At 42.7% G+C, this 11,757-nt stretch overlaps 1 protein-coding gene across 1 annotated transcript; it reads left to right on the top strand.

The window, feature by feature from the left end:
• Window positions 1-20: 20 nt before the first annotated feature.
• Window positions 21-1,512, top strand: LOC139472721 (protein SPT2 homolog). Its single transcript, XM_071255172.1, has one exon. The coding sequence runs from the start codon at window positions 37-39 to the stop codon at window positions 655-657; it is 621 nt and encodes a 206-aa protein (XP_071111273.1). The 5' UTR covers window positions 21-36; the 3' UTR covers window positions 658-1,512.
• The last annotated feature ends 10,245 nt before the right edge of the window (window positions 1,513-11,757 follow it).

Here is an 11,757-nt window from a genome sequence, read left to right as displayed (position 1 = left end):
ACTTACAAAACTAGGGGTCCAGGCGACCCCCTCTGAATGAAGTCCAAGGGTCCAGGCGACCCCCTCTGGATGAAGTCCAAGGGTCCAGGCGATGCCCTCTGGATGAAGTCCAAGGGTCCAGGCGACCCCCTCTGGATGAAGTCCAAGGGTCTAAGCGACGCCCTCTGGATGAAGTCCAAGGGTCCAGGCGACCCCCTCTGGATGAAGTCCAAGGGTCCAGGCGACGCCCTCTGGATGAAGTCCACGGGTCCAGGCGACGCCCTCTGGATGAAGTCCACGGGTCCAGGCGACCCCCTCTGGATGAAGTCCAAGGGTCCAGGCAACCCCCTCTGGATGAAGTCCAAGGGTCCAGACGACGCCCTCTGGATGAAGTCCAAGGGTCCTGGTGACCCCCTCTGGATGAAGTCCAAGGGTCCAGGCGACGCCCTCTGGATGAAGTCCAAGGGTCCAGGCGACCACCTCTGGATGAAGTCCAAGGGTCCAGGCGACCCCCTCTGGATGAAGTCCAAGGGTCCAGGCGACGCCCTCTGGATGAAGTCCACGTGTCCAGGCGACGCCCTCTGGAGGAAGTCCAAGGGTCCAGGCGACCCCCTCTGGATGAAGTCCACGGGTCCAGGCGACGCCCTCTGGATGAAGTCCACGGGTCCTGTAATGTGAAGATGGTACAGTGTATTGTACACAGGGAGACAAATGGACTGCTCAGATTCTGTTTTACTGGTAGAATATCGAACACTTTTGAGAATATTGAGAATAAGATTTGATAATTACTTTAATTACAAGACATTTATATTTGGTGTCAAGAATTTGGAGCAGTGTACATTAGAGTGTGTCCCTCGGATGCAATATATTTTTTTCTGCGTGTATTTTAGATATTTCACACATTTTGGCGTAACCCTGTAACTGTATTCCTGTAAATATAACGTATAGTTCCGATACTTGTGTAGTATTCACCAAAGTGTTGCGCATTGTGTAGCTATTGTGCTTCTATTCGCTGTCAATAATCTTCTTGACTTTTCGGAGCAGGGGGGCACAGTTGTCTAAGGCACCGCAATTCGCTCTGTGCAGAGTTGCCTACCTTGGGAACACCAGGAGCCTGAGTGACTGCATGACTTTGTGAGAACCCTACAGTAGCTGCCCACCCGCTAGCCAAATCAAAGTGACATTTATTTTGGCCTTGAAACATTTTCCGACTTCAAAAGTTAACACAAAATGAAGTCATTAAGTAGGGCTCGTAAAACACGATGAAGCTTGGAACATTTTTTGTTGACAAGTCCTGGCCAGTGAACTAATTGAACTGCCGTAAAGTCATGGCACGTCGCACAAGGAATATTTCCAAAGTAATCTGAACACTGATTGGTCTGAACTGTTGCTAGTTTCAGTCTCGCCTGCACCTTGCCTGAACCACGCCATGGCTTGATTTGTTAGTTCACTCTCGTCTGAGCCACGCCATGGCTTGATTTGTCAGTTCACTGTCGTCTGAACCACGCCATGGCTTGATTTGTCAGTTCACTGTCGTCTGAACCACGCCATGGCTTGATTTGTCAGTTAACTCTCGTCTGAACCACGCCATGGCTTGATTTGTCAGTTCACTCTCGCCTGAACCACGCCATGGCTTGATTTGTCAGTTCACTGTCGTCTGAACCACGCCATGGCTTGATTTGTCAGTTCACTGTCATCTGAACCACGCCATGGCTTGATTTGTCAGTTCACTCTCGTCTGAACCACGCCATGGCTTGATTTGTCAGTTCACTCTCGTCTGAACCACGCCATGGCTTGATTTGTTAGTTCACTCTCGCCTGAACCACGCCATGGCTTGATTTGTCAGTTCACTGTCGTCTGAACCACGCCATGGCTTGATTTGTCAGTTCACTGTCGTCTGAACCACGCCATGGCTTGATTTGTTAGTTCACTCTCACCTGAACCACGCCATGGCTTGATTTGTCAGTTCACTCTCGTCTGAACCACGCCATGGCTTGATTTGTCAGTTCACTGTCGTCTGAACCACGCCATGGCTTGATTTGTTAGTTCACTCTCGTCTGAACCATGCCATGGCTTGATTTGTCAGTTCACTCTCGTCTGAACCACGCCATGGCTTGATTTGTCAGTTCACTGTCGTCTGAACCACACCATGGCTTGATTTGTTAGTTCACTCTCGCCTGAACCACGCCATGGCTTGATTTGTCAGTTCGCTCTCGTCTGAACCACGCCATGGCTTGGTTTGTCAGTTAAAAGAAGAAATTGCAGGCCTATAAGGTGATGGTCGGGAACTGACCTTCCAAGGCGCAATGTATTCACGGGTGATAAGGGTACGTTGTGTATACGTACCGTGAAGTATTCACGTTGTATTCACAGGTAATGGAGGAGTGTAGAGTATACGTACCGTGAAGTATTCACGTTGTATTCACAGGTAATGGAGGAGTGTAGAGTATACGTACCGTGAAGTATTCACAATTGACCTGCTGTTGTTAGTATTAATACTTTACTTTTTTGTTTTTATGTAAATACATATGTTTGCTTTTGACTGCCATTCATAACTACTTGTTGTTGATACATATACTACTCAAAAGAAGTTATGGAACACCTTATTTATTAGTCTGACTGTCAGGCCTTGACCGGGCGGTCGGGTAGCCTAGTGGTTAAAGCGTTCGCTCGTCACGCCAAAGACCCGGGTTCGATTCCCGACATTGGTACATTTCTGGTGTCCCCCGCCCTGATATTGCTGGAATATTGCTAAAAGCGGTGTAAAACAATACTCACTCACTCACTGACAGATTAACTGTAGCTATTTGAACCAAATCTAGGTTTTCTTTAACTTCTTTGCGGAGTGTATATGAAATGTATCTGCCAGTGTTGTCAGTGTGGACACATTCTTGTGTACAATAATAGATGGAAAGAAGAGAAAACTGTCACGGGAATTATGTTTTTGGCATGGACTTTTATAATGTTAGAACATGGATTTCAATCCATATTCAAAATTCAAATTAAGCATTTATATAGCGCTACTTATCCAGACATACTGCCTGCTCAAGAGCACTCAGTCTTTTGAAGAGGATGGTCTTGAGTTTGGATCTAAAGGTGTTGAATTATATAGACCAACTCGGAACTGATGTTTGGCCCCAAATCTGCGTCAAGTGACATTCAAATTTCCCAATTGGAACTTAAACATTTCCCAATTGGAACTTAAACATTTCCCAATAGGAACTTAAACATTTCCCAATTGGAACTTAAACATTTCCCAATTGGAACTTAAACATTTCCCAATAGGAACTTAAACATTTCCAAATTCATGTTAAGAAATGAAGTAAAGTTAAGAAAAAAATTCTGATTTTTTCCAAGTATTTTCTTGATTTATACCATTTCTATAGAATACAGCCGCCACCATAGCAACACAGCTATATGTTCTTGTTTTTTAGACCATCAGCATTTCTTTGTCACCATAGTAACGTTATTGTTGTTAATTCCTTAAGAGGCTCTGATGAGGCTATTCTGAGATTGAGGCTTGGTGTGGCATGAAGGATGGATGTGGATGCGAACAATGGCTGTTCTACTGAGAGCCAATTGCAGAAATCTCAGTATTTCGTAGTAAAGCCCTGTTTCACCTTGGGAAGTTATCACAGAGGTATTCGGTGTAGTGGTTAGTTTTGTCGGGCTAGCTGTTGCTCATAGTATGTCTAGCAACAAGTTGAGATTTTATAATGACTGTGTTATCTCTTCCGATATGGTCCATGGCACTGTGGAATATATCTCTTCCGATACGGTCCATGGCACTGTGGAATATATCTCTTCTGATACAGTCCATGGCTCTGTGGAGTATATTCCTTCCGATACGGTCCATGGCACTGTGGAATATATACTACTGATGATATGATAGGGATGGTGAAACATTAGCGATGGGAAACAATATCTTTTCTGTGTTTGTTTTTGTAACTCAACATGTCTCAGTTCCATTCGTTACGAATAGCGACTTGTGTCCCTCTCATGGCCATTTTTGCGCCTGGGTTCCGTCTTAGCACAAACAGGCACACCTACAACAATTCACATATATTTCCCACGTATTATATATATTTCAGATACAATTTAAAGCACATTGGGGTATGCAGAATTATACAGTATGATTGAACACAATTAATTGTGTCTTGGGTATATTTTTAGGTGCAAGATATATGTAAAACCAAAAATTATTTCTGAGGGATTCTTTGACGAAGAACTTGAAATCATACGCGCATTCTGATTGGTTTATCATATTTTTCATTGATAGGGGGACAAGTCTTCTTCAGGTGACGGAAAGCGGAAAGGGGCGAGTGGTGACAAATGGTTTCAGTTCCATTACAATGTAGGATTCTATTCGCAGGACAACATCTCCCAGCAATCCAAGGAAACTGTTCTTGTCATAAGAGGCGACTAACGGGATGGGGTGGTCAGGCTCGCTGATGTGGTTGATGCATGTCATCGATCCTAATTGTGTGGATCGATGCTCATGATATCAATCACTGGTCCAGACTAGATTATTTACAGTCCGTCGTCATATAGCTGGAATATTGCTGAGTGCGGCGTCAAATAACAAATATGCAAAACAAACCATCACACTCAAAAGTATTTCCCTGGCGAAAGGTGAAGAATGTATATTGAGCAGAGGTTTGATCGTAGTTGGGGGTGTCATTGGGTTTGAATTATGACTTTTTAAAATAACATGAAACCGGTGATGATAAACAACCAAAGTACCCAGGAGACATATTTCTGACTATTGTCAGGTCCCCCCTACTGATCTAATCTGTGGTGATGTTATTGAGACCAATCACAAAAGAGGAACTACCTTTGTTAATCTGGTGGGGATGTTCTTGAGACCAATCACAAAGCAGGAACTACCTTTGTTATGTTGGAATAGTTGTGCACACATTGAAGGTGACGCCCCGTACTGAAGGTAAATATTTTCTAAAGAAAAAAGATCCCCCGCTTTTGAAATAACCTCGATTAGCCTGTGATAAGTTGTCCTGTCTATAGTATGTCAGTTTGTCAGTTTGTTGCGTGGACCGTAAAGCCACATTGTCTTGAACAATATTTATAGAAACAAGAGACCATGAACTTACTGTGACCTTGTATGTTGTTTTTATGGGAAAAACTGGTTTAGCATCCTAATTGTCATTGGTAAAATAGCACAGTGTTCCCGTTTACCGGTAATTACCAGTTTTTACCAGTAAAAATAGGCTTGGACTGGTAATTCATGTGACTGCCAGTCCCTGTGGAACGGCAAATAAATTACTTTATATATCTTTGTTGTTGAACAAAACATTGGCGATGTTCATATAAGTATAACGAAGTCAGGTAGTCTGTGACCATCAGGGTTTCCCCTTGTCTATTTTTAGTGCCAGGAAATAACATTTAGCTTAGCTTCGAGGCTAATCATATATTTGTAGCGACTTAGTCTCGAACCATGGTGACATATTCAAAAGAGAGAGAAAATTGTGACGGAACTTTGTGTGAATGACGTATTGATCTAACCAAGTTATTGAGGTGATGTTGTTGCATTTGTCAGCGATGAACAAACATAATGTTTAAAGAATTAAAACCGGGTCATTTTTCATGTGTTTTTATTTGTCGAAAGTTGGGACTTGAAATAATTTGGGGGGAACTGGTAAATTTTCGAGTTGACGGTTCACTAGGACTGGCAGCATCCAAAGACAGGGGGAACTTTGTAGCAGCGAACTGGTACATTGTGTAGTATTACGGAACACTGTAGTAGCGAACTGGTACATTGTGTAGTATTACGGAACACTGTAGTAGGGAACTGGTACATTGTGTAGTATTACGGAACACTAGCAGCGAACTGGTACTTTGTGTAGTATTACGGAACACTGTAGTAGGGAACTGGTACATTGTGTAGTATTACGGAACACTAGCAGCGAACTGGTACATTGTGTAGTATTACGGAACACTGTAGTAGCGAACTGGTACATTGTGTAGTATTACGGAACACTAGCAGCGAACTGGTACTTTGTGTAGTATTACGGAACACTGTAGTAGCGAACTGGTACATTGTGTAGTATTACGGAACACTGTAGTAGCGAACTGGTACATTGTGTAGTATTACGGAACACTGTAGTAGCGAACTGGTACATTGTGTAGTATTACGGAACACTGTAGCAGCGAACTGGTACATTGTGTAGTATTACGGAACACTGTAGCAGCGAACTGGTACATTGTGTAGTATTATGGAACACTGTAGCAGCGAACTGGTACATTGTGTAGTATTACGGAACACTGTAGTAGCGAACTGGTACTTTGTGTAGTATTACGGAACACTGTAGCAGCGAACTGGTACATTGTGTAGTATTACGGAACACTGTAGCAGCGAACTGGTACATTGTGTAGTATTACGGAACACTGTAGCAGCGAACTGGTACATTGTGTAGTATTACGGAACACTGTAGCAGCGAACTGGTACATTGTGTAGTATTACGGAACACTGTAGCAGCGAACTGGTACATTGTGTAGTATTACGGAACACTGTAGCAGCGAACTGGTACATTGTGTAGTATTACGGAACACTGTAGTAGCGAACTGGTACTTTGTGTAGTATTACGGAACACTGTAGTAGCGAACTGGTACATTGTGTAGTATTACGGAACACTGTAGCAGCGAACTGGTACATTGTGTAGTATTACGGAACACTGTAGCAGCGAACTGGTACATTGTGTAGTATTACGGAACACTAGCAGCGAACTGGTACTTTGTGTAGTATTACGGAACACTGTAGTAGCGAACTGGTACATTGTGTAGTATTACGGAACACTGTAGCAGCGAACTGGTACTTTGTGTAGTATTACGGAACACTGTAGCAGCGAACTGGTACTTTGTGTAGTATTACGGAACACTAGTAGCGAACTGGTACTTTGTGTAGTATTACGGAACACTGTAGCAGCGAACTGGTACATTGTGTAGTATTACGGAACACTGTAGCAGCGAACTGGTACTTTGTGTAGTATTACGGAACACTGTAGCAGCGAACTGGTACTTTGTGTAGTATTACGGAACACTAGTAGCGAACTGGTACATTGTGTAGTATTACGGAACACTGTAGTAGCGAACTGGTACATTGTGTAGTATTACGGAACACTGTAGCAGCGAACTGGTACTTTGTGTAGTATTACGGAACACTGTAGCAGCGAACTGGTACTTTGTGTAGTATTACGGAACACTAGTAGCGAACTGGTACTTTGTGTAGTATTACGGAACACTGTAGCAGCGAACTGGTACTTTGTGTAGTATTACGGAACACTGTAGCAGCGAACTGGTACTTTGTGTAGTATTACGGAACACTAGTAGCGAACTGGTACTTTGTGTAGTATTACGGAACACTGTAGTAGGGAACTGGTACATTGTGTAGTATTACGGAACACTGTAGTAGCGAACTGGTACATTGTGTAGTATTACGGAACACTGTAGTAGCGAACTGGTACATTGTGTAGTATTACGGAACACTGTAGTAGCGAACTGGTACATTGTGTAGTATTACGGAACACTGTAGCAGCGAACTGGTACTTTGTGTAGTATTACGGAACACTGTAGCAGCGAACTGGTACTTTGTGTAGTATTACGGAACACTAGTAGCGAACTGGTACTTTGTGTAGTATTACGGAACACTGTAGCAGCGAACTGGTACTTTGTGTAGTATTACGGAACACTGTAGTAGCGAACTGGTACTTTGTGTAGTATTACGGAACACTGTAGCAGCGAACTGGTACTTTGTGTAGTATTACGGAACACTGTAGTAGCGAACTGGTACATTGTGTAGTATTACGGAACACTGTAGTAGCGAACTGGTACATTGTGTAGTATTACGGAACACTAGCAGGGAACTGGTACTTTGTGTAGTATTACGGAACACTGTAGTAGCGAACTGGTACATTGTGTAGTATTACGGAACACTAGTAGCGAACTGGTACTTTGTGTAGTATTACGGAACACTGTAGCAGCGAACTGGTACATTGTGTAGTATTACGGAACACTGTAGTAGCGAACTGGTACATTGTGTAGTATTACGGAACACTAGCAGGGAACTGGTACTTTGTGTAGTATTACGGAACACTGTAGTAGCGAACTGGTACTTTGTGTAGTATTACGGAACACTGTAGTAGCGAACTGGTACATTGTGTAGTATTACGGAACACTAGCAGGGAACTGGTACTTTGTGTAGTATTACGGAACACTGTAGTAGGGAACTGGTACTTTGTGTAGTATTACAGAACACTGTAGTAGGGAACTGGTACTTTGTGTAGTATTACGGAACACTGTAGCAGCGAACTGGTACATTGTGTAGTATTACGGAACACTGTAGTAGCGAACTGGTACATTGTGTAGTATTACGGAACACTAGCAGGGAACTGGTACTTTGTGTAGTATTACGGAACACTGTAGTAGCGAACTGGTACTTTGTGTAGTATTACGGAACACTGTAGTAGCGAACTGGTACATTGTGTAGTATTACGGAACACTAGCAGGGAACTGGTACTTTGTGTAGTATTACGGAACACTGTAGCAGCGAACTGGTACCTTGTGTAGTATTACGGAACACTGTAGTAGCGAACTGGTACTTTGTGTAGTATTACGGAACACTGTAGCAGCGAACTGGTACTTTGTGTAGTATTACGGAACACTGTAGTAGCGAACTGGTACATTGTGTAGTATTACGGAACACTGTAGTAGCGAACTGGTACATTGTGTAGTATTACGGAACACTAGCAGGGAACTGGTACTTTGTGTAGTATTACGGAACACTGTAGTAGCGAACTGGTACATTGTGTAGTATTACGGAACACTAGTAGCGAACTGGTACTTTGTGTAGTATTACGGAACACTGTAGCAGCGAACTGGTACATTGTGTAGTATTACGGAACACTGTAGTAGCGAACTGGTACATTGTGTAGTATTACGGAACACTAGCAGGGAACTGGTACTTTGTGTAGTATTACGGAACACTGTAGTAGCGAACTGGTACTTTGTGTAGTATTACGGAACACTGTAGTAGCGAACTGGTACATTGTGTAGTATTACGGAACACTAGCAGGGAACTGGTACTTTGTGTAGTATTACGGAACACTGTAGTAGGGAACTGGTACTTTGTGTAGTATTACAGAACACTGTAGTAGGGAACTGGTACTTTGTGTAGTATTACGGAACACTGTAGCAGCGAACTGGTACATTGTGTAGTATTACGGAACACTGTAGTAGCGAACTGGTACATTGTGTAGTATTACGGAACACTAGCAGGGAACTGGTACTTTGTGTAGTATTACGGAACACTGTAGTAGCGAACTGGTACTTTGTGTAGTATTACGGAACACTGTAGTAGCGAACTGGTACATTGTGTAGTATTACGGAACACTAGCAGGGAACTGGTACTTTGTGTAGTATTACGGAACACTAGCAGGGAACTGGTACTTTGTGTAGTATTACAGAACACTGTAGTAGGGAACTGGTACTTTGTGTAGTATTACGGAACACTGTAGTAGCGAACTGGTACATTGTGTAGTATTACGGAACACTGTAGTAGCGAACTGGTACATTGTGTAGTATTACAGAACACTGTAGTAGCGAACTGGTACATTGTGTAGTATTACAGAACACTGTAGTAGGGAACTGGTACATTGTGTAGTATTACGGAACACTGTAGCAGCGAACTGGTACATTGTGTAGTATTACGGAACACTGTAGTAGCGAACTGGTACATTGTGTAGTATTACGGAACACTGTAGTAGCGAACTGGTACATTGTGTAGTATTACGGAACACTAGCAGGGAACTGGTACATTGTGTAGTATTACGGAACACTGTAGCAGCGAACTGGTACATTGTGTAGTATTACGGAACACTGTAGCAGCGAACTGGTACATTGTGTAGTATTACGGAACACTGTAGCAGGGAACTGGTACATTGTGTAGTATTACGGAACACTAGCAGGGAACTGGTACTTTGTGTAGTATTACGGAACACTGTAGCAGCGAACTGGTACATTGTGTAGTATTACGGAACACTGTAGTAGCGAACTGGTACATTGTGTAGTATTACGGAACACTGTAGCAGCGAACTGGTACTTTGTGTAGTATTACGGAACACTGTAGCAGCGAACTGGTACTTTGTGTAGTATTACGGAACACTAGTAGCGAACTGGTACTTTGTGTAGTATTACGGAACACTGTAGCAGCGAACTGGTACTTTGTGTAGTATTACGGAACACTAGTAGCGAACTGGTACTTTGTGTAGTATTACAGAACACTAGTAGCGAACTGGTACTTTGTGTAGTATTACGGAACACTGTAGCAGCGAACTGGTACATTGTGTAGTATTACGGAACACTGTAGTAGCGAACTGGTACTTTGTGTAGTATTACAGAGTCTTGTCAATTTAAACACTATGGAGTTGCCATTGTTGGTCAGGTTTATTCATGTTGATTTTGCTGAATATATTTCATTTCATTTGTCATTAATGACTGTTCAGGTTTTTTGGCCAATATCATCATGAGCCTTCCAAGGCCTGCATCGCGACATTCCGATACCATGGTCAATACTCACAGTACTACCGGTATACTGTTCCATGTGTGAAATTGAATATAATATAGGCACATGAGGTGAAGGTCGGGAACTTATCTTCCACGGTCAAGGTTTGTAAGTAATTGTAACACTACGCTCCATCTTTTTATGACTCATTACATGTGAAATATTTTGTTACAATTTGTAGATGAAATCCTGGAAATGCTGTAACAGCTTTTTCTTAGTCATAAGTGAGTGAGGATGGTTTTACGCCGCTTTTAGCAATATTCCTGCAATATCACGGCGGGGGACATCAGAAATGGGCTTCACACATGTCAGGAATCAACACTTTAACCACTAGGCTACGTGACCCAACCGCCCCTGTTAGTTATGAGGAATAATGAATGATCTGTTTGGAATGACTACAATGACCGGTAGGAGGCTGGGATTTGTGAAAGGGACATAACACTGTTTAGTCAGAGCTTCAAAACCTACACTTTTTTGCTTGGGAAGGAAGAGGCAGTGGGGTAGCCTAGTGGTTCAAGTGCCAGCTTTTCACACCGAAGGCCCGGGTTCGATTCCCAAAATGGGTACAACGTGTGAAGCCCATTTTCTGGTGTCCCCACCGTCATATTGCTAGATTATTGCTAAAAGTAGCATAAAACCTTACTCACTCACCCACTCTGAAAGGAGGACCCAACCATATTTTGGCTTTTACTCACAGCAGAGTGTTTTTCAGAACATACCGCCTGTCCACGGAATGTTTCTGGTAATACCGCAGGACAAACATGTTTGAACATTTTCAGAACTGCTTAAATGGAAAAAATCAAGCCCCCTCAAAATACCACTTTGTCAGTATCATAATTTATGTAATTATGATTTTGATTAAACAGTTTTTCACCCCAGTGTTCAATCATGAGGTTTTGTCCCTTGATTTACTGTTTATTGAAGGTAGACTACATATTCCTAGACTGGTAAAACTCTATATCAAATACACAACAACTTCAAGGGCAATACTCACATACCACCCTTATAAACTTATAACTGGTACACATATGACATATTTGCTGTGTTGACAGCGTTGTCAAGGTTTTTGTATATGCTTCTGGAACCGTTTTCACAGGCAGGCCTAAAGAGAAAGCAGAGTTATGCCCCCTGAACAAATACTATGGGGCTTTATGATTTTACCAGCAGAAATTTTGTGTACTCCCATTGACCTTCTTCAGCTGGTA

This window comes from Haliotis cracherodii, unplaced genomic scaffold, assembly GCF_022045235.1.
Source record: "Haliotis cracherodii isolate W230 unplaced genomic scaffold, xgHalCrac1.p SCAF_25, whole genome shotgun sequence".
NCBI lineage: Eukaryota > Metazoa > Mollusca > Gastropoda > Lepetellida > Haliotidae > Haliotis > Haliotis cracherodii.
This window is presented reverse-complemented; position numbering and strand designations above follow the sequence as displayed.